At 35.0% G+C, this 23,180-nt stretch overlaps 1 protein-coding gene across 10 annotated transcripts in view; it reads left to right on the top strand.

The window, feature by feature from the left end:
• PPP4R1 (protein phosphatase 4 regulatory subunit 1) overlaps positions 1-23,180 on the top strand; it is a 58,172-nt gene that overhangs the window by 11,411 nt on the left and 23,581 nt on the right. For 4 of the 10 annotated variants that reach the window (XM_081148593.1, XM_081148584.1, XM_081148588.1 and 1 more), the window contains 8 exons: positions 3,118-3,253; positions 4,044-4,150; positions 12,094-12,236; positions 12,709-12,855; positions 15,785-15,892; positions 16,034-16,099; positions 17,005-17,163; positions 18,819-18,946. In XM_081148593.1, coding sequence (XP_081004719.1) covers positions 3,118-3,253; positions 4,044-4,150; positions 12,094-12,236; positions 12,709-12,855; positions 15,785-15,892; positions 16,034-16,099; positions 17,005-17,163; positions 18,819-18,946 — 994 coding nt within the window. The remainder of the gene's footprint in view (positions 1-3,117; positions 3,254-4,043; positions 4,151-12,093; positions 12,237-12,708; positions 12,856-15,784; positions 15,893-16,033; positions 16,100-17,004; positions 17,164-18,818; positions 18,947-23,180) is intronic. The other 6 variants (XM_081148587.1, XM_081148586.1, XM_081148589.1 and 3 more) reach the window with 4 other exon arrangements.

The following is a 23,180-nucleotide window of genomic DNA, read 5'->3' as shown; positions in this document are numbered from 1 at the left end:
CATGTTTTAAAGATTACTCCTAAGGATTGTAATGTGCATCTTTAATTTATCATAATCTATTTAAAGTTAATGTACAACTTTGCATAAACTATAGAATCCTTTCATTTTTATTTTTTAAATATGTTTTTATTGATTTCAGAGAGAGGAAGGGAGAGGGCTGGGCATGTGGCATGTGCCCTGAGCAGAAGTCCAACCATGACTTCCTGGGTCGTGGGTCGATGCTCAACCACTGAGCCACACCAGCTGGGCTATAGAAGCCTTATAACAGTATATAGCTACATTTACTCCAAGTATGCTATTTTATCTGAAGATATTATTGACTGTGCCATCACTTAGGATATATGCTGTAGGATTTTTTCATTCGTGGTGATAGTTTTTTATTATATTTTGTGTTTCTCTTTGTAACCTGTGGCAGGCATTGCATTGGCAGGGTATGACTTGGTAGGACTGAAGTGTTCAGCATCCATGTGGCCTCCACAAAGATGAAATCTAGAGCTTTATTAGTCCAATCAAGAATTGCTGTCCGGCCGTTGTGGCTCAGTTGGTTAAGCATCATCCCAGGCACCAGGAGGTCGCCCCTGGTCAGGGCACATGCCTGGGTTTCGGGCTCCATCCCCAGCAGAGTGTGTGCAGGAGGCAGCCAGTCAGTGATTCTCTCTCATCATTGCTGTTTCTCTCTCTCTCCCCCTCCCTCTCCCTCCCTCTCTCTGAAATCAATACAAACATAGTAAAAGAAAAAAAAAAGAATTGCTGAGGAGCCCTGGCCTCTTAGAATGTCCTGATACACCAAGGTTGCAGGTTCTATCTTGAGTCGGTGCACATGCAAGAAGCAACCAATGAATGCATAAATAAGTGCGGCAACATACCGATGTCTCCCTCTCCCCACCCTCCCCCTCCCTCCCCCTTGCTCTCTAGAAAATTAATTCAAAAAAATTTTTAAAAAAAGAATTACTGAGGAAATCTTGCATTTGGAGAGTACGATTGAGGCCAGAATGATCCCACAGATAATGACAGGAGGGGGCAGTACTGGGAAATAGCAGTGAGCCTTTGTCGCCAGTGCCTCTGCAGAGTGGAACACTTCCTTCTGTGTAGAAATAATTGTCACCCGTGACTGATAGAGTGGTGACAGAATTTGAAGCAAAGTATGATTTTGTTACCCTGTAGGAGTATGTTTCTCAAATATGATTGTTCAACAGTCTGCATTTGAATTAGTGGGGATATTTATTAAAAATGAGCTCTCCCGGGCTTCGCCCTAAGTCTTTATATCAGTGTCTACATATGAGATCTGGGAATCTGCATTTTAGAGGTAAGTGCTCCAAGCTTGTCTTAAACAGTTGTTTGACAGTCACCTCTGGAGGAATCTTCCCCACTGCCACTGGATTTCCGTAGACCAGAATCGATACTATTAATGTTTATCTTTAAGATTAACAAGTGTGAGTCGAGACTGAAACAGTTTGGTCCAGACACAGAATTCTAGAGCCTGCATAAGGTAACGTGGAGGTCATGCTGGCTTTACAGTCTTACTTTACAGAGGGAAAAACAGGTCAAATGAGTGTCTCGGTGGTTTTTACAACTCTGATTTGTAATTAAGGTCCTTAGATCAGGACAACCTGTATAAAATTTATCTGCACTGCGTATGTAATTATTTCATGTTAGGTGGTCTTTTGTTTGTTTGTTTTTAACCGATTTCAGAGAGAAGGGAGAGAGAGAAACATCAGTGATGAGTCATTGATGGGCTGGGGACTGAGCCTGAAAACCGGGCATGTGCCCTTCTGGATCCTAGGTCAATGCTCAGCTGCTGAGCTGCACCGGCCAGGCATGCTAGGTGTTATTTTTAATCCATTTGATGATCTGCCTTTTAATTGGGCTGTGTAGACCATTTGCACCTAAAGTGATACGATTGGGTTTAAATTTCTCATCTTGGTCTTTTCCATCTATTTTTTCTATTGGTTCCTTCTTCCTTTTATCCATTTTTTCTGCTTTCTTTTGGACTGAATACTGTTTTGTGATTTCATTTTATTGTCTTTTATTGGCTTACTAGCTCCATGTCTTTGGTTGTTTTTTTGATGTTTAATGGTTGCTACAGAGTTTATAATTAGTATATATATATTTAACTTATTACAGTGTATCTTCAAGTAATGTGTATCTTTTTACCTACCATCTAAGAACTTTAGGACTGTATGCTTTACTCTTTTCCTGCCTTTGTGGTAGTGTAGTCATACATTTTACCTCTGTATATGTTATAAACCTCACAGTACATTTTTAATCTTTTATAGTATATATTTTTTGCTTCAAACATTCAATTATCCTTTAAAGAGATTTTTAAAATAAGAAGGCTTTTGTATTTACCCACATATTTACCATTCCTGTTGCTCTTCATTTCTTTGTTGTAAATCCAGATTTCCATCTGGTGTGTGTGTGTGTGTGTGTGTGTGTGTGTGTGTGTGTGTATATATGTGTATATATATATATATTTTTTTTTTTGCCTGAAGTACTTCCTTTAATCTTACAGTGCAGGTCTGCTGGTGATACTATCTGCCAGTTTTTGTGTGTCTGGGGGGAAAAAATCTTTATTTCACCTTTGCCTTTGAAAGATAATGAATTTCAAAGATATTTGAAAGACTTCTATTTATGGAGTAGAGTTGGAGATTGACGTCGTTTTTTTCTGTTTTCTGGCTTGTACTTTTTCTAATGAGAAGTTTGCTGTAATTCTTATCTTTCTCTTCTGTGTATAATGTTTTTCTCTGACTACATTCCAGAATTAACGATCAGTGTTTGATATTTATTTACAAGTTGTGTTCTAACTGAATGCGTAAATCCTCAGATTTCTGTAATTCCTCTTTTCTGATCACTTTTCTGTGATCACCCCATACTTAGTTTCTACAGCCTGTGACTCCTGTGCTTCTAGAGACAACTTAGAACATAATCTGTAAAAAAAAAGCAGAGAAAGCATCCTTCAGTTTTTCATAGCTTCTAAATTAATTCTAAGATTTTCTTGTGATTCTTTGTACCACTCCAGACTCATTAAGGGCAGTTTTACTTAAGCTGCTTCAGACAGGCAAGGGGTACTTTTTAGTTTCAGAGTGTTATAAGGAGTATTTCTGATGTCTCTGATAGTTGGTGTGGATGACTACAGCTCAGAGTCTGATGTGATTATTATACCTTCAGCCCTGGACTTTGTCTCACAAGATGAAATGTTGACGCCACTGGGGAGATTGGACAAGTATGCTGCAAGTGAGAACGTATTTAACAGGTATGTGCAGCTTTTTTTCCATTCAAGTGGAAGTGGAAGGATGGTTTTTATTACATTAATTTCAGGAGGGAAAATAAAATTACCCAGTTTAAAGTAGGTATTATTAGCGTGTGCATTCTGAGTCACTAAGTTCTCTTAATAGTCACAGCCCATGACCTCTGTTTTAGTTGTTTACTTCCTTGAGCCTAGTAACCCTACAGCACTCTTTGCTTCTTGGCAAAAAAAAAAGATACTATTGCTTTTTTGCTGTTAGACATAATTTTGATATTCATAAAAAGTGATTACTGAGGAGTATATTACTCTTTAAGCAGATGATGATGTACACCTACTGTGTGCCAGGTGATGTTCATGGGGGATTGTGGCATGCCAGTGACTAAGGTCACAAGACCACCTGTACGAGACTTTTCTGGGAAATCCGAAAGTCTTTAAGTTTTTTGAGTATAGATGGATAAAACTCATTTAGTAAAATATGTAAATATGTTTTATATAATGAAGAATGAGCGCATTTTCCTGTTGTTATAGTTGAAGGTAAGTTACGGACATGAATTTCAGTGACCTTAGAAATTTGTTAGATAAAGATGAAAAATATTTCAGTAAATATTCAGTTTCATCTTGTTAAAATAAAACCTATGATGGCATTTGTTACTTGCGAAATTAGGGACTTGATATATGTTATTAATTGTATAAGAAAAAATTTTCTTTGAAACTACACAGATTCTAGCTTTTGAAGTTCTGAATATTAACTGTTGATGCCACTGAACACGATATAATTTTTTTTGTGTGCGTGTAGACAAATGGTGGCCCGGAGTTTGCTGGATACATTGAGGGAAGTCTGCGATGATGAAAGAGATTGTATTGCTGTTTTGGAAAGAATTAGCAGACTAGCTGACGATTCAGGTACATGTTTATGCAAAGAAAGTTTTCTTTTACCAAATTTGTGTTTTTAAAACTAATAAAAAACTTATTGTGATAAGAAATTTCTTTAAAATTTTTCCTAAGTAAATTAGCAAACCCATTAAGTAACGAGAAAATAAAAACCTGTTATTAAAATCCAAACATTTTATAGTAGGCCCATGTAGTTTAATTTTGGAAATTTCTCAATAGAAAAACCTTAACATTGTTTTGCATCATGTATGTTAATGTTTTAGGATTAATAAAAACTTTAAAAATAATTTCAAATAAATTATTTGGTGGGATGGAGTGGGCTGTATTTTTAGGCATATATAAAGTGCTATCCTTTTGTATGCTTTCTCACTTGCAAAAAATGTTAACCACCCATTGTGATAACTACTACACTAGGAACTGGTCCTAATGTTAATCACCCATTGTAAAACTGAAGCTATTTGTCTCCAAAGTGAAAATAAGAGGGTCTGCTTAAAAAAGAGGTCAACTTGCCCTGGCTGGCGTGGCTCAGTTGGTTGGAGCATAGTCCCTTGCACCCAAAGGTCACAGACTCGATTCCTGATCAGGGCACTTATTTAGGTTGTGTGTTCAGTCCCATTTCGGGCACCTACGAGAGATGTAGTCTGTGTTTCTTTCTCCCTCTCCCTCTCCCCATCCCTCTCCCCATCCCCCCTTCCTCTCTCTAAAATCAATAAACATACCCTCAGGGTGAGAATTAAGTAAATTAATTTTAAAAGTTTAAAAAAAAAAAAGGTAAACTTGATTTGAGGCTTAGAAAACAGTTATATTAAGTTTTTTTAAATTATTTTTATTGTGGTAAAATATACATAAAATAAAATTTACCATTTTAACCTAATACTAAGGGGTTTTTTTAATTTTTTTTATTGATTTTGAGAAAGAGAAGAAGAAGGGGAGAGAGATCCATTTGTTGTTCCACTTATTTGTGCTTTCATTGGTTGATTTCTTGTATGTGCCCTGACTGGGGATGGTACCTATAACCATGGTCACCCTAACCAACTGTGCTACCCAGCCAGAGCCCTAACACTAAATTTTAAGCATAGTTTTATATTTGACTTTAGAAACTAAAATTTGAAAATGAATTAAAAGGTTTTTTTCTTAAAAACTTTATTAAAATGTGTTAATTTTCAGTATCTAATGAACTTTTTGGCATGTCAGCAAGTATTTTCATTTTTAGATGAGCTCATCTTTTGGTAAGCCATTTATTTTATGGGAATATCTATTTACTGTTGACATAAGCCTTAAATTTTATTTTCTTACAGAGTAGGAAAAACACTTGTATCCTTACTGATAATCTTTTTCATTGTGGCATTCTGTGTACATAATTGCTCATGGATATGCTTGTTCCAGAATGGTTTTAGGAGAGAGTCTTATCAAGTATAATTTGTATTTATAATTTATTTTTTGATTTGATGTGGATAAAATTTAACTTAAAATTTTGGCAGTGTTGCATCCCATTGTGATTACTCTTTTCTTAGTTGAGACATAGATATTCTTTAAGGAGGAATTTGTATTTATTTTCTTTTACCTGTTTATCAATCATAGTGTTGGTTTTTATAAATATATATGTGTATATATTTTAAAAATATGTTCTCAAGTTGTTGAGTTTATGGTAAACACCTCTATTGACATTTACACCTTCCATTCACTCGGCAAACATAAAACAGTGCATACTCTATGCCAGGCTCTACATTAAACGTTAGAGTAGTAAGCTTCCTGCCCTCAGATCAACAGTGTAATGAATGCAACCACCATGTGAACAGTGGAATTACAGTGGGGAGGGTTGGGGCTGGCTTCAGAAAAGTAAGTGGCACCTGAGTTGGATTTGGCAGAACGATGATGTACAGAGGGGAGAGCGTACGCGGGAGAGGAAGAGAGAGGTTTCAAGGCTTAAGGAGTTCAGGATGTGGCCCAGTTGGTTAACAGGGAATTAAATGAGTCTGCAGTTGAGAAAAAGGAAACTGTTATATAATAAAGTAGTTGAAGGCTAGATTGTAAAGGTTTATACTATGCCCTGCTAGAGAGTTTGCATTTTTGTGATTTAGAACACTAATGCAGCAGTATGGATTGACTTGACAAAGATGGGTGACAGGAAGACTAGTTGGGAGACTAGTAATTGTTATGAGTTTGAGAGAAATTGAAGTGCTAGGGAAGGATTTTAAAGCTACTGTGATAGTTGAGAGTGAAGGAAGAGAGGGAGTTGACGCTGAGGTTTCTAACTTGGTACACTGGGTTGATTGTAATGTTCGAGTAAGATAAAGGCAGTTTAAAAAGATACAACTTTTAAGTTAATGCATGTAATCCATCTTCCTAAACAAACAAGGACCTTAGAATGTTTAAACCTTTGATCTGCCTTATTTTTATCAACATTTATCTTGATTTTTTATTCCCCTAAATTTAGCATTTATATCTTTATGATTTTATATAGTAAATGTTTGTTTAGATTTTCTACTGAATTTACTAAATTTTTTTCCCTTAATACATCTTTCACCTGACTGTTTTCTGGTTCAATTTCCTCTTTCTGAAAAGACATATTAATAAGCTTCTAACAGTGACATACCCTTTTTCCTTTGTCTGAAAATATTTTTATTTCACCCTTACTCTTAAATTATCATTTAACTAAGTGTAAAAATCTAGCTGATAGTTTTAATATTCCATTCTCATCTTACTGTTGTTCCTATTGAGAAGGCTGTTATTTAATTTGGTCTTTGTAGGTAATCTTGTTTTCCTCTCCTGATTGATTTTAAGACTTCTTTTCCTTGGCATTCTTCATTTTATTGTCCTGTGTTTAAGTACAGATTTATTTTTATTTACTCTACTCAGGATTTTGCCCTGCTTCTTGAATTTGAGGATTCTTATCTTTTCATTAGATAGGGGAAATTTTCAACCTTTAACATTTTGAATATTGCCTCTCTTCCATTTCAGACTCCTTTTTTAAAGTTTATTTTTTGTTTGAGCATGTATTTTGCACATGGTTCCAAATTTAGAACTCTTGTTATATAAATGTATTTTCCATGGCTGTTACCTGTTCTTACTTTCCAGTCCTTTATCTGCCCATCTACATTTGGGCCATTTCTCTCAGCAAAGTATTTTCTACCAGATTCTAACCTGCCATCTGACTGTTGAATATTTCATTGCCATTAACTTCATTTTTCATTTTCAGGAATCTTAAGTACTTTGTTTTCATTTTCTCTTATTTTTCTCTCCCTATTATTATGTTCCTTTTCAGTATATTTCCTTTTATTATATCTTTAAAATAGAATGTTTAAAATTATAAAGATTGTTTACACTAGCTGAAGTTCTTGGCGTTATGATCCTGTGTTGTATTTTAATCTTTTTGCTACTGAAGGATCATTTTCCTTGTCATTTTCTTCTATAGGTTTAGATTGTGAGGTCATCTTTTGTGGGTCTTCATAGGTATTTGGTGTTTGGGTCAGCCTTCATTATGGGAGTGACTTTCCTCAGGTCATTTTGAGTTGTCTCCCGGGCTCAGGGTTAGCAACTAGGAGTAATTTTATGTTAATTTCTTGTGTGTGCATATGTTTGTAATGTTTTTGGGGGGAAAAGGGGAGAGGAGAGAGGCAATGCTCGAACTATTCCGGGGTATGTAAATTTGAAACCCAAACCACTTACGAGTATCAGGGTTTTAGAAATAACATACTTAAAGCTGATTTATGTTCTTTTAATATTGAATGTAACACACTAGAAAAAGTACATGAACTGTAAATGTACAGCCCCATAAAGTGTCACAAAATGAAGGCCCATGTATTACTACTTAGATCAAGAAATAGAACTAGCATCCAGGAACCATCTCTCAGCACCTCCTAATTTCTGTTCTATTCTTCTCTCCCCCAAAGGTAATCAATGTTTTGACCATAAAACCTAGATTATTTTGCCTGTCTGAACTTTATATGGGATCAAACTGAATGTATTCTTTTGTATCTAGCTTCTTTATACTTTATACCTCTAAAACCCATCATGTTGTTGCATGTAACTATTTATAGATTTTTAAAATTGTTATGCAATGATTACTCTGTGAATATATTGCAACTTACTTACCCTTTATTCTGTTAGTGGACATGTGGATTACTTTTAGCTTACGGCTGTTAATGCTACTGTGAGCCAAGAAGTCACATGGAGCACATGTGCACGTATTTCTAGAGAGAGGGTATATACTTAGAATGGGAGTTACTGTGTCAGAGGGTATGTATATATTCAGCTTTGACATGCCATAGAATCTTCCAAAGTGGTATAACAATTTGTTGTCCTACCAGCAGTGTATGAGAGTTTCTGTCTCACTTCTTCACCAAAACTTGTTTATTTTAAATTTTCCAAAAAGAGGAAGTAGTTTAGATTTATATTTCATTGTGGTTTTATTTTATATGTCCTCAGCAACCAGTAAAGCTGAGCACCTGGTTATATGCTTATTGGCTATTTGGACATCTTTTTTAAAATACCTGCTCAAACCCCCCCCTTTTTTTTTTTAATTAGCAGTCTTTTTCTTACATGTTTGAAGAAATACTGTATTCTGGATACAAGCACTAATTCATTTGTGTGGATTACAGGTATTTTTCACTCTGTGACTTGTCTCTTCGCTCTTTTTTTTATTTAAATTTATCTTTATTGTTGAAAATATTACAAATGTCCCTGTTTTTTCCCCTATGACTGCCCCCCCAGGCCTTCACCACACTGTTGTCTGAGTTCATGGGCTATGCATATATGCATATAAATTCTTTGGCTAATCTCCCCCCACCATTGCCTTTCCCTCTGAGATCCCTCAGCCTGTTCCATGCTTCTATATCTCTGGATCTATTTTGTTCATCAGTTTATTTTGTTCATTAGACTCCACATATGAGTGAGATCATATGATATTTGTCTTTCTCCAACTGTCTTATTTCGCTTAGCATAATACTCTTCAGGTCCCTCAATGCTGTTTTGCTACCCTAGCTTTTTTTTTTCATTTCCCTTTGCATGGAAATTTTTTTTTCCATCCCTTCACTCTCATCTTGTGTGAGTCTTTTGTTCTGAGGTGGGTCTCTTGTAGACAGCATATATTTGGGCATGTTTTATCCATTCAGCTACCCTATGTCTTTTGATTAGAGCATTTAATCCATTTACATTCAAGGTTATTATTGATAGGTATTTATTTATTTATTGCCATTTTAATTTTTTAAAATATATTTCCTAAACTTATATTTAATAAGAAAAGCAAGTTGTTGAACATTACATACAGTATGACACTATGTAAAAACAATCCCCCTAAAACAGTATATGTGTGTGTATTAGATATGCAAGTAAATTCATAGAAAAAATGCTAGGAGAGCGCAAATAAATACTCAGCAGGAGAGGCAAGTGGGATTTGGGGTGTGTATGACGAGACAGTATATCTTTTTATTCTTTTTTTTACCCTCACACAAGGATATTTTTTTCCATTGCTTTTCAGAGAGAGTGGAAGGGGGGAGAGAGAGAAAGAAAGACACATCAATGTGAGAGAGACACATGGACTGGTTGCATCCTGCATACACCCTGAGCAGGGGTGGTGAGCAAACCTGCAACCCAGGTACATACCCTTGACCCGGAATCGAATCCAGGACCCTTTGGAGTGCGGGGGCGATGCTCTAACCACTAAGCACACCTCCAGGGCTCTTTTCACTCTCTTAATGATGCCCAGTAAAGAAGAGAAGTTCTTTTCTCTTATGGGTAGTACTATTTGTGTCCTTACGAAAATTTTTCTTACCTCAAAGTTATGAATATTTTCTGTCTTTGGACATGTAGATCTACATTCCACCTGGAATTTATTCTTGTGTATGATATGAAATAGGGGACAAGTTTTATTTATTTATTTATTTATTTGATATTTTTATTGATTTTTGTTTTTTGTGGGTTTTTTTTTTTTGAGAGAGAAAGGAAAGGAGAGGGAAAGAGAGAAAGAGAAACATCAATGTGAGAGCGGAACATCAATCGGCTGCCTCCTGCACCTTCCCTCCCACTGCCCCCCATCAAGCCCACAACCCAGGCATGTGCCTGACCTAGAATCGAACCAGCAACCTTTTGGTGCACACAATGATGCCCAATCAACTGAGCGACACTGACCAGGGCATTTTGTTTCTTTTTTTTTTTTAATGTGGGTATCCAGTTGACACAGCATCATTTATTGAACCAGACCATCTTTCCCTTTTCACCTTTTAATGAATCAGTTGTCTACATGTACATGGATCTTTCCTGTACTTGATTTGTTCCATTGGTCTATGTGCCTAAACAGGGCTTTGAAGAAAGAAAAGTTATTGATTTCATTCTTAGCTAAAACTGGAACTTGTCTCCCCTTCAGTTGCTCCAAAATATATGTATCAGAGTCAATGTTAGCAATTTTAGGGTTAGTGAGGAAAAACAGAGGCCATATGTCTATTTTATTAATTAAGTTTTTATTTTTCAAAACAGCACTCTATTTTATTCAAATACTGTTTAATTTCAAATGGCACAGTCATGTAATAGGAACTCCAAAATTGGTTTGTGGATAAGACTCTTAGCTTTGTAAAATGCTAGTACATTTTCTACTGATAGTTTTATTAATTTTTATTTGTTGAAATCCAGAGTTCTTCTGGACACATTCATGCATATTTACCTTAAGGTAACTGTAATAATATCAGTAATAAGAGCCAAAGCTCTAATTAGGTCTGATATAATGACTTGTATTGATGATCCATCTTGTCTGTATGTTTGTCAGTCACTTGCATCTCTTCTATGAATTGCCTGTTCATATCCTTATTTTCTTTCTTGTATTCATTTGAACAATGGGTTCATTGTATATTTAGTTATTAATACTTTATTGTACGTGTATTTCCTTCCAGGTTGTTTTGCCTTTTAACTGAGTATATAGTATCTGTTGTCTATAATGAAGCCTTTATAAAGTGAAGGGTGCTGGCATTTTGTTGGTTTTTGGATTTGTTCTCCTTGAAAGGGCTTCCCACCTCAAGATTAAACATTGTTTTAAAATACTGTCTTTTAGTGCTTTTGATCTTTAAAAAAAAGAAACTTTTGGAACTTTAGTTCACCTAGAATTAATGTCGTATGTATTATAGGAATCTTATCTTTTTTTCTGACATAACCAGCTGATTTCTTTTTTTTATATATATTTAATTTCTTTTAGAGAGAGTGGACGGGGGAGAGAGAGAGAGAAACATAGATTTGTTCCACTTACTTATGCATTCATGGGTTGCTTTGTGTATGTGCCCTGACCAGTGATCAAACCCACAGCCTTGGGGTATCAGGACAATGCTCTAACCAACTGAGCTACCCATCCAGGGTCCTAGTTGATTTTCTTACCATTAATATTGGATAGTTCATCCTTTTGAAACCTAGAGATCTGAAATGCCATATTTGTCACATTTAAATATGCCATATATACTTGGGTCTTTTCAGGACTTTTTGGTTTTGTAAAAAATCTATTGGTTTCCTTTAATATTCACATACCCTTTTTTTAGTCTTAGTTAAGTCTAACTATAAATCTTCCATTCCTTAACTAACTTAGATTAGAAGCCAGTCCTTATGCCTTGTCTGATGGGGTTTTTAAATAGTAGAGTTTATAGACAATATTATAGTTGCTGTGACTTGGATATTTAATCTCTAGCACATGTGGCACAATGTAGGTGATGAATAAACTCATTCAGCCACTATAGGAAATGATTGCATACTAAGTGTGCACTATGAAGATACAAGTTGGGGGGAAGGTCCTCCTTTAACTCATGGGGGTTGATCTGTGTATTGTGTATGATTGTGAAAAGGATTGCTGAGTTAGAGAACATCTTGTAAGTCCTTCATAATAAGGATGAAAAGCTAAACCTTTCTGAAGTAGTCTCAAGCCCTGGCAAAGATTTTGTTATTGTGGGGGATGTTTGCTCACATTTCTATCATTTCAATAGAACCAACCGTGAGAGCAGAGCTGATGGAACAGGTGCCTCATATTGCATTGTTTTGTCAAGAAAACCGGCCTTCAATCCCATATGCTTTTTCCAAATACTTACTACCTATTGTGGTTAGATATCTCGCAGATCAGAATAATCAGGTAAGAGTGCCACATTTACATGTTCTTAATGGAAATTTATGTAGTATGATGTATGTAGAATGGCCTACTCTAGGTCTCATTTGAATGTGTTTTCCTGTTTGACATTGTTATTCAAAAGACCATTTGTCTTAGACAAGGTGTGTTGAAAGTTTGGCAAATCTAGGAGGTCTCCTTAATGCCATGATAGACAATTTCTCCAAGCTGCATCCTCATTTGGTCATTTGGCTCCCTCATAGGTGTCCCTCAAAAAGTTTCTTTGTGAAACATTTTACAAGACGGCTTCTTTGTTCCACTTCTGTTATAACACAATCTACCACATTCTGCCTTTGTAGTACTGGAAGAAAATAGCCACAAGTTTTATTTGCATGATTTTACCGGTTGATATGAGAAGTCTTCAGTTTTCTGAAAATCAAATAATAGAGTTTTGCTGTATCATTTATGTACTTCATTTATATTGTTAATTTTTTCCTAGGTAAGAAAAACAAGTCAGGCAGCTTTGCTGGCTCTGTTGGAGCAAGAGTTAATTGAGCGATTTGATGTGGAGACCAAAGTGTGCCCCGTCCTCATAGAGCTAACTGCCCCAGATAGCAATGATGATGTGAAAACAGAAGCTGTGGCTGTAAGTAGCATGTGATTTTTCAATTTATGTAAAAATTTGTCACTATATTGACTAATAGGAGGTACTCAGTAAATATGCTACATTATGTGCTATAGGGTTTATACATATTAGTTATCAAAGTAGCCACAGATTATTGAATTTGAAATAGAATGACTAGCTAGAAAGGGATTTAGGCTTATAAGAGAAAATGTATTTTCTGTGGGCCCCCTATTGTGCAGAGCAACTGGAAATTAGATGGTTCTAACTATAAGTTTATTATTATGTCAAAATGGGAAATAAATGGGAGAAATAACCAGTGCATTAAAAACAACTGTATTGAATGAAGAAACATTTGAACCCCTTTAATTGCTATTGAATACTTATCTAGGCATTGTGTAAGCACAGTAGGAAAAAAACAGTAATATAGTTGGCTCTTGCCCTTGACTCTATGGTCTTTGGGGGAAGGGTAGTCAGGCAAGTAATTTTACTTGATGTAAATTATGATTATTAACGATATACAGATTAATTCATTATGAACATAAAAAGTCAAGTATAATAGTAAATTTTCTGGGGTTTTTTTTTTGACATGGTTAGCAAATATTTTTAGAGATCCATCAAAAATAGGGCATGAATGGGAACTGAAGGGTCCCAGGTTCGATCCAGCCAAGAGCATGTACTTTGGTTGCAGGCATCGTTTATCCCTGGCCCCTGTTGGGGTGTGTGTGGGAGGCAACCAATTGATGTGTCTCTCCCACATCGATGTTTCTTCCTCCTTCTCTCTCTCTCTTTCTCTCTCTCCCCCCCCCCACACTCTCTGAAAAGCAATGGAAAAAATATCCCTAAGTGAGGAATTAAAAAAAAAAAATAGGGCATGAATTAGAATATATAGTAATATCTTTGCAGTTCACATCTGTGGTTCTTGAGTTCAGATAGTAAGAATTCTGATACATTAGAAAACTGATAAATCCACCTGAAAATTTATTCAAATCTATTTGGATAGAGAGAGTTTACTGTTTAAACCTAAAATAATACAATTACATCTTCGTTGATATGAAAAAAATCAAACCAAAATTTTATAGTACTTCTGAATCATTAGTAGGATGAATTTTATCATCTTTCTAGTCCATTTCCCTTGGAAATTTGATTTCATTATTTTATTTTTATATACTCAGGTACCAATTAATAAGTTTAGATATTCAGGTACTAGTTAATAAGTTTAGATACTTTTTTCCAGTAATGTCATTTTTATTTAAGTGAAATTTACATAATATAAAATTAACCATTTAAAGTGTACAATTAAGTAACAGTATTTTCATAATGTTGTGCATCACTACCTCTCTCAAGTTCTAAAACATAGATGTTTTTTATTTTTAAAATTTCACATGTTCCTCATTAAAGGAAACCAGTTTTGGCATCATTGTTGGTTTATATTGAGCAGAGTTTAACTTGTTCTGTTATAATTTTTGATGGAATTTAACAATAGTAAAACATTATAGTTATAGTAAAAAGACTATATAAGGCACTAGTATGAAACCTGTGAATCTCTTACAATTGGTTCATGTTTATTTTGTTATGTTTTGCATTCCCTGGCTTCCCAGCTGTTCTCTATCTGGGGAATAATTTATTCTAATAAATTTAATTATGATAGATCAGTGATAGAGTATAATTTTGGATCTTTCACCTAGGTCTTGGAAATTCTTAGAAACAGTATGGAGTCAAAAATCAAAACTGGCTTTGGGGATTGGGAGATGTAGGTATTATCCCAATTCTGAGGAGGCTGAGATTTTGATAGTGATTGTGTTGATCAATTAGGGAAGAATTGCCAGCTTAACAATTCATGAACATGGTAGATCTCTCCATTTATTTAGGTCTTTTATTTATCTCGTCAATGTTTTGTAGTTTTTAGTAGACATCATATATGTATTTTGTTAGATATCATGTTTTTTAATAGTTAACTGTTTTTAAATGTTCCTACTTGTTCATTGCTAATTTACAGAAATGCATTTGATTTTTGTATTCTGACATGTATCCTGCAAACTTCCTAAATTCACTTATTTGTTCTAGTGGTTTCGTTGTAGATTCTTTGGGATTGCCTATGCAGACAATCATGTCATATATGAGTAGAGCGTTCTTTCCAGTCTGTATGCCTTTTACTTGTCATATTTGCATGGCTAGGAGTAGATGGAATAGATAGTGACAAATCATCAGAATTCTTTCTATACCAGCTGTGGGGGGAATTTATTTGAGTAATGTTGGGCTGATTTCCAGTTCATCCTCACTTTGCCTAGCACTGCATTAACTGAAACGTGCATGTCGGAACTGTGTCCTTGTCTTCCTTGGAACCTAGGCTTTGCGGAGTAAGGACGTGGTTCCAGTATGCACAAGTTTCATTTAAAACAGTACTTTGTAAGGTAAGGACTGCCTCTTTATAGTCTTTTCTTAACAATACAGATATACTAAACCCAGATCCTTCTTATGAGTACTCTTTCCCTTTAAACAGTCAACATTTATGTAAAATACAATATGGCATCATTATACCACATACATTACAAAAAACATCTGAGTTAAAGACAGAAAAATAGATAATAACTACCACCAATAAAATCAACCAATAATTACTAAATGCCTAGTAAACCCAGAGAAAATCCTTAAAATTTCATTTTGTCTATAGCTTCAATCTTATTAATCATTTTTTTCTGGTAACTTTAAAAGCAAAAAAATCCCTACATTTTCCTTAATAAATGTCGATTTCTCTGGGTTCGATTCCTGGTCAGGGCACATGCCTGGGTTGTGGGCTTGATCCCCAGTAGGGGGCATGCAGGAGGCAGCCAATCAGTGACTGTCTCATCACTGAGGTTTCTCTCTCTCTCCCTCTCCCTTCCTCTCTCTGAAATCAATAAAGACATTTAAAAGAAGATTTTCAATGTGTTTTTGTTCTTATTTATTTTAGATAATGTGCAAAATGGCTCCCATGGTTGGGAAGGACATTACAGAGCGTCTTATCCTGCCTAGGTTTTGTGAGATGTGCTGTGATTGCAGAATGTTTCATGTTCGAAAGGTATTTTTCAGTCTTATTTGCTTGTTTGTTTAAGAACACTTGGTTCTAGTGTTTACTGACTGATATGTGAAATTTAAAAGATTATTTTAAAAGAATTTTATGTGTAATATTTTGAAATGTCAGTAATGCTTTTGTTGTCAGGTCTGTGCTGCCAATTTTGGAGATATTTGCAGTGTAGTTGGCCAGCAAGCTACTGAGGAAATGCTGGTAAGTGTTACAGCAACAAAGGAGTAATAAAGGAGTAAGCAATGCATTACAAAATAGCACATAAAGTTTAGAATGCATACATTTACCCCCCGATTTTATTAACACAATTTCATGAATGTAATAAACCAGAAGAATCGTGGGACTTTGCGTTTAGTAGTTTAAATTTCTGTAATTTGAACTGTTTTGTTTGTTTGCTTTTTGTTTTATATATCTTTATTGATTTCAGAGAGAGGAAGGGAGAGAGGGGGAGAGAGAGAGAGAGAGACATCAGTGATGAGAGAGTCATTGACAGGCTGCCTCCTGCACGCCCCCAACTGGAGATCAAGCCTGCAACCTGGGCATGTTCCCTGACCGGGAATTGAACCGCAATCTCCTGGATCCTAGGCTGATGCTCAACCGCTGAGCCATGCCTGGCTGGGCAAGACAGTTTGTTAAAAATGCAAATATGTGTAAGAACCATTGATCAATTTTTAACCTCATTTTTATTAAGTCACTTCTTATTTATTCAAATCAATCTTTATTAGCAACCCTCAAGTCTTTAGTGACAAATCCACAGCAGGTTATTTTTAAATTGTTAGTTCATAGAATATATATATGCTTAATGTACAAGCAAACATATTTGGTTTCCCAGTTCATATAAGAATTATGTTTACATTATACTGTAGTTTATTAAGTGTGCAATAGAATTACATCTTAAAAAACAATGTACATGCCTTAATTTAAAACTACTTTATTGCTAAAAAAAAAAAAAAAAAAAAGCTAACCATTATCTGAGTCTGTTGAAAAAATGGTGCCGATAGACTTTCTTCATGCAGGGTTGCCAAAGCAAAGCACAATAAAACAAACTATGCCTATATTGCAATTCACTCTGTTTGTCTGCCTAACAAAAGACTATCCTTGCATAGCTGCCCAGGTTTTTCCAACTTTGTTCTGATAACGTATGGGGAGTCCGGAAAGCTTGTGCTGAATGCTTCATGGCGGTTTCATGTGCAACATGTCAAGAAATCCGACGGACTAAGTTATCAGCACTGTTTATTAATTTGATCAGTGATCCTTCACGTTGGGTAGGATTTTATTATTTTTGTAAAATAATGCATTTTATAGCAAACATGACTTGGATTTAATAATTTGGTGTTTAAGGTATATTATTGTTAATTTTAGGAGTAGACAATAGACAACTGTATTAACTTTCATTTATTTATTTATTTTTTATTTTTTTCTAAATCTATCTTTATTGATTTCAGAGAGAGGGAGGGAGAGGGAGAGAGAGATAGAAACATCAATGATGAGAGAGTCATTGATCAAGCCCACAACCCGAGCATGTGCCCTGACCGGGAATCGAACCCCGATCACCTGGATCCTAGGTCGTTGCTCAACCACTGAGCCACTCCCGGCCAGGCTTAACTTTTATTGTAAACTGGACAAATTCTGTTCAGATATAAAACATGCTCATTTCGTGGCTATGATGTAGTATATTGATTTTCAGATTTTAAACTAACCTTCCATCTCTGTGATGTCTTACTTAGTCATAGTGTAACAATTCTTTATATGTTGCTGGATTTTGATATTATTTTGTTAAGTGTTTTTATATTCATGTATGAGGTAATGGTCTGTAGTTTTCTTCTATGGCTTTTCTATTATTTTTGCTTGGTTTTGCTATCAGGATAATAATGGCCTCATAGAACAAGTTGGGAAGTGTTCCCTACTCTTCTGTGTTTTGGGAGAATTTGTGAAGAATCGGTAGCAATTATCTTTTATTTTATTTTTATTATCTATTTTTCTTTTTTAAAATTTATATTTATTGTTGATATTATAGATGTCCCCCTTTTCCCCCCATTGGCCCCCTCTACCCCATCCCTAGCCCCCCATTTCCTCCCCCCTCCCCCCAGGCCTTCACCACACTATTGTCTGTGTCCATGGGTTATGCGTATAAGTTCTTTGGTTAATTTCTCACCCCCCACCCCTGCCTTTCCTCTGAGATTCCTGTCTGTTCCATGCTTCTATGTCTCTGGATCTATTTTCATCAGTTTATTTTGTTCTTTAGGTTCCACATATGACTTAGATCATGTGATAACTTGTCTTTCTCTGACCAGCTTATTTCACTTAGCATAATCTTGTTTACAAACATAATGCAGGAACACAATATGCAATAAAATTTTATAACCTTTTCAGCTCTCCTACTTGAGACATTTATTAATAACAGTAATATATGCTTCCAGGTTTTTGTGAAAAATATTTTGTCAGCATTATATTTCTGATGAATATGTATGTAGTTCTCATACATCTGCCTTGCTTCCTTGTAGTGAGTAAATTACAGTCTTTCCTACCTGAAAGCATTAAATAGATTTACCACATTTTGTGGATTTTATTGCTTTATATTTTCTGTTTGGCATCTTGATTTTATTTATTCTTATTGTTCCTGAGAACACAACAGAACTTTCTTTAGTTTTTTTTCCAGGTAAACGTTTTACAGGATCTCATATTCATGCTCTCATGGTTTAAATATTCAAGCCAGGAGAAAAAAGAAAATTGAAAGTTAAGAAAAAAAATAGTTTATAAAGAACTTTAAATTCTAGCTGAAGAACAATTTATAGTTCTGAATCTAGGTTTCTTTTAGAAGAACTTGATTATCTTAAAGATACTTCATTCATATATGGAAAGTAGATTGTTAACAACCCCATATTTTTATGTTTTATTACTGTTCTTCTTTTCTTCCTAGGTTCGCCAAGCAGCTTTTCAGTCTCTGGGACCTTTCATATCTACTTTTGCTAATCCATCTAGCTCAGGCCAATATTTTAAAGAAGAAAGCAAAAGTTCAGAAGATATGTCAGTAGAAGACAAAAATAGGTATAAATTTTTTAAACTTTGCTTTCCAGTTTTACTGCTTGGGAACTGTTTTTTTCATTTTCACTATTTTATAATAAGTTCGGAGAGCTTTCTGTTTCCTTTGATTATACAGATTGGTGAATGTTTTTATAGTTCTATTTTTAAATACATTTGTTAAACGTCGTTTTGGTTGCTTATATATATTAAATGAGTAGATAACGATACACATGACAGACTTAGTTGATACCAGGGCACATAGGGAACTATAAATGATAGATTTGATAATAGTTTGGAATAAGTTTACTTAATAAATTATTTACCTAGTAAACCACCTGTTGGCATTTAGCATAGATGAGGTAATGGTTATACAATTTAAAGGGTTTGTTTTTTTTATGGAGTAAAACCTAATTTAGGAATATGTTTTAGTATATAGTCCATTTCTTACTATTATTTTTCCTTCCAGTCAGTTATTTAATTGTGGCTCTTGGATTCTCTGTCTACAGAATGATGATTGTAATCTCAGTTGAGGAGGAAAGTATTTTAATTATTAGCACCAAATTAGTGTACTTAGTAACTAGAATATCAATAGGGTAGCAGGTTTTAAAATGAAACTTGGAGGACTACTCTGATTTTTTTTTTTTTTTTTTTTTTTGCATTTTGAAAGCTTGAGTTTTACTTTTTTAAATTTATTGTATTACATACTTAGGAGCAAAACAGTTCAGACCTTACTTAGTGCATGAGAAAATAAGCATAAACTTTTTCAGTCCTGCACTTGAAATAATCAAGTACCTGTTTTTGAAACAATCCCTACTATAATGCTTGAGTTACCATAGTGTCTTGTCCCTCCCTTGTCGTGATGCTAATGGACCTTTTCTTCTGTAGGTCTTGATACTGTGATATTTGCTTTCTTGGTGTTTTGATTTGGCAGTTCTTCCTTTCTTCTCTGCTGCCTTGTTTTACCTTTTTGCCTGTTCTCCTCCTGTCCTGCTGAATAGCCAAACAAACCTGAGGTACTGTTTTTTGTAAAGGAAGAAAAATCACTCTAAACCTGCCTTCCTAGCAAGCACAGTCTGTCAGTTCTTTTGAAAACAGCTGCTGCAAGGAGTTTGACAAAAATATTGATTGGGGGTGGAGGGTGTTAGATCTATTTTTCATTTTTAAAATTAGTGTGTCTTTTCACTATCTAATTGTACAAAGACTATGAGATAGCCTATTTATTTTTAAATCTGGAGACAGTCTAGTAAGTGAAAATAAAAATTTACAGAGAATTGCATAGGACAGGGGTAAGCAGACTTTCTCTAAAAGGCCAAATAATTAATGTTTTCAGTCTCTGTCACAACTATTCAACTCTGCCTTTGCAGTAGGTAGTGGCCATAGACAATACATAAACAAATGGGCGTGGCTCTGTTCCAATACAACTTCATTGACAAATATAGTTGGTGTGGCTATTACAGCTGGTAGTTTTGCTGACTGCTAGTATAGGGCATTATTGGAAGAGCTTTTTAAAGGTAGTTATCTTTCAGCTACAAACCTTAATTTCTCTTTCATTGTAATGAGGTATGGCTTAATGTCAAGTCAATACTATTAGGAGCATTGGATTTTCACTATTTTATTTGACTTTATTGAATTGTGTTAATGGTGTAAGGGAGGGAAGAGAGAATTACTGACTAAGGAAGGAGTTGTGTTAAACATTGTAAAAGCTTTTGTATAGTTTTACTTCCTAGCTTCAAAAAGAGTCGTCCTAGATATTATTACTCTCATAACCATTAATTTGTTTGCCCTCTCTTAAATACTGTACTGGCTTTTGTTTTAAGCTGTGTTAAAACTGTTTTGTTATTTAAGATTGATTGATTAAGCAAAAATTAATTGAGCACTTACTAAGAACCAGCTACTGTAGATAGAGAACTTTATTCCTGTTCTCACTCCTCTCAGTTCCCTATAATTCAGATTTCTCAAATGTGTTACAAAATAAGCAAGTTTTTGGCACTATATTCCCATTACTACTTATTTATTATATGCTGTTTCATCTGATCCTGGAAACATTTAATATCACTTAACACTCTTTGAAGCATTTATTGATTATAAACATCTGACTCTATATACAAAATTTATCTTTCACTTACCCCAGATTAGGCTTTTAATGGTTCTTTGAAGGTGTTAATAAAGGCTGCTTCCAGAAAGCTACTTTCAAATTTGCATTTCTAAGTTATGTCAAACCAACAATTATACTGTTCTCTGAATACATTGTTCTTTTGGTTCTCCCTGCTTTCTGTTGGGAAGCCCTGCTGTTCCATTTATATCTCATTTAACAAAGTCAGTGTCAGTGTGTTTGCTGTCTCTAGACTCATTACCTCCAAGAATCTTTCCCTGCATTTTTCAGGAAATTCATAGCCTTTGCATCTTGGCTGTCAGCAGGACTGGAATGAGACACTAATTTTTAATCATATATTTTTAATTGTATATTTCCGCATATCACCCAGTAGACTACAAGCCAATCCTGTGTAACAACCTAGTTTTTATTTTTGTTTACACTAACACCTTCCCTGGGCCTGGCACATAGTTGGCACATAATAAATCTTGAATGAATAATTATAAGGAAATACGTTTAATTTCAAACACCTTAAATAATGAGCCACTTATGCTAGTTTTTTTCAGTTTCGCTTAATGCCAACAATGTGAAAGTAAAATTGTTTTTGGCACAAATTTGGAAGTATTTCACTGATGTTAAAACTTTCTGTAGTTAATTCACAGCACTTGAAAGATGTATCTTGGGGATTGTTCTTTGCTTTTATCTCAGGATACAGTGCTTCTTTAACCAGATGTTCTATAGGTCATTTTCTTCTTGAAATACAGGTATGAGTACTTATTTTCTAGGCCAATGGTCTCTAGTCAGGAACTCTGAGTTTAATGATAAACTAAAGGAAACTTACGGTTCTTTTTGAGAGAAATTTCTGGCTTACCCTCTGGTGTTCTTATTGCCTATGATCTCTTAGGAGATAATTCTCACTGTGCAGAATCATGTCTCCTCAATTTTCAAAACAGTGTTTGCTTGTGTAATGTCATTTGGAAGTCTGACAACTCAGAATATCAGAATTTTGGCATTTAGCAGCTTGATCTTGCATTGACTCTTATCCAGGTCCAGGAAAAATCAGTATTTAGAGAATTTATATTTTTGACAGTTTGAAGCAGCTGTTATTCATACATGTAGAATTCTTGCCAGAATTTAATACTAGGAAATTTTTTTTGTCTCTTAAAACTGTACTAGGAGTTTTAAGTTTGGACAAACGTAATTTTACATTAGTCAAATAGAATGATTTGACCATTCTTTGCTTTTTATGCTAACAGTATTAAAATGTAATTTTCTTTTTTTAAATGTGTTTTTATTGATTTTGGAAGGGAGAGGGAGAGAGAGAGAAACATCAGTGTGAGAAACATAGATCAGCTGCCTCCTTTATGTACCCCAACCTGGGATCGAGCAGCAACCTGAGCATGTGCCCTGACCGGGAATTAAACTGGAAACCTTTCAGTGCATGGCATGATGCTCAAACAACTGAGCCACACCGGCCAAGGCAAAATTTAATATTCTTAATTAATTTTAATATTAAAATTTAATCTGAATGCTAAGGTGAAAATAGTGATCAAGGAACTTCAGGCCCTTGGAATAGTTTTATGTACTAAATGGTCTTTTTGTTGTTGCTGATCCTCACCAGAGGATATTTTTTCCATTGCTTTTCAGAGAGTGGAAGGGAAAGAAGGAGAGGTGGAGAGAGAGAGAGAGAGAGAGAGAGAGAGAAACATTGATGTGAGAGGCACACTGACTGGTTGCTTCCCACATGCTCCCTGACCGGGGCAGGTTTGCAACCCAGGTATGTGCCCCTGACCAGGAATTGAACCCATAACCCTTTGGTGCTCGGGCTGGCATTTTCACCATTGAGCCACCCTGGCCAGGGCTGAATGGCCTTTTAATTGGATTCTTTTTGTATATTTTAAATGGAACTTTCTAAAATTCATCAGATAATAGGTGAAGTTTTACAAGTTTTATTCATTTGCTCCCCACCCCCACAAAACAATACCTTGTTACTGTAATTTTTAAAATTTAGGTGCATGGTATCAGAAAAACTGCAAAAGTAACACAGAGAATCCCATATACCCTTTACCCAGATTCTCCAAATGTCAACATTTTATTATATTTGCTTTATTATTCCTTTTTTCTTAATTATTTGAGAATAAGTTTTTATCTTTCTTAAATATTTCA

This window comes from Miniopterus schreibersii (assembly GCF_964146895.1).
Source record: "Miniopterus schreibersii genome assembly, chromosome: 10".
NCBI classification, from domain to species: domain Eukaryota; kingdom Metazoa; phylum Chordata; class Mammalia; order Chiroptera; family Miniopteridae; genus Miniopterus; species Miniopterus schreibersii.
This window is presented reverse-complemented; position numbering and strand designations above follow the sequence as displayed.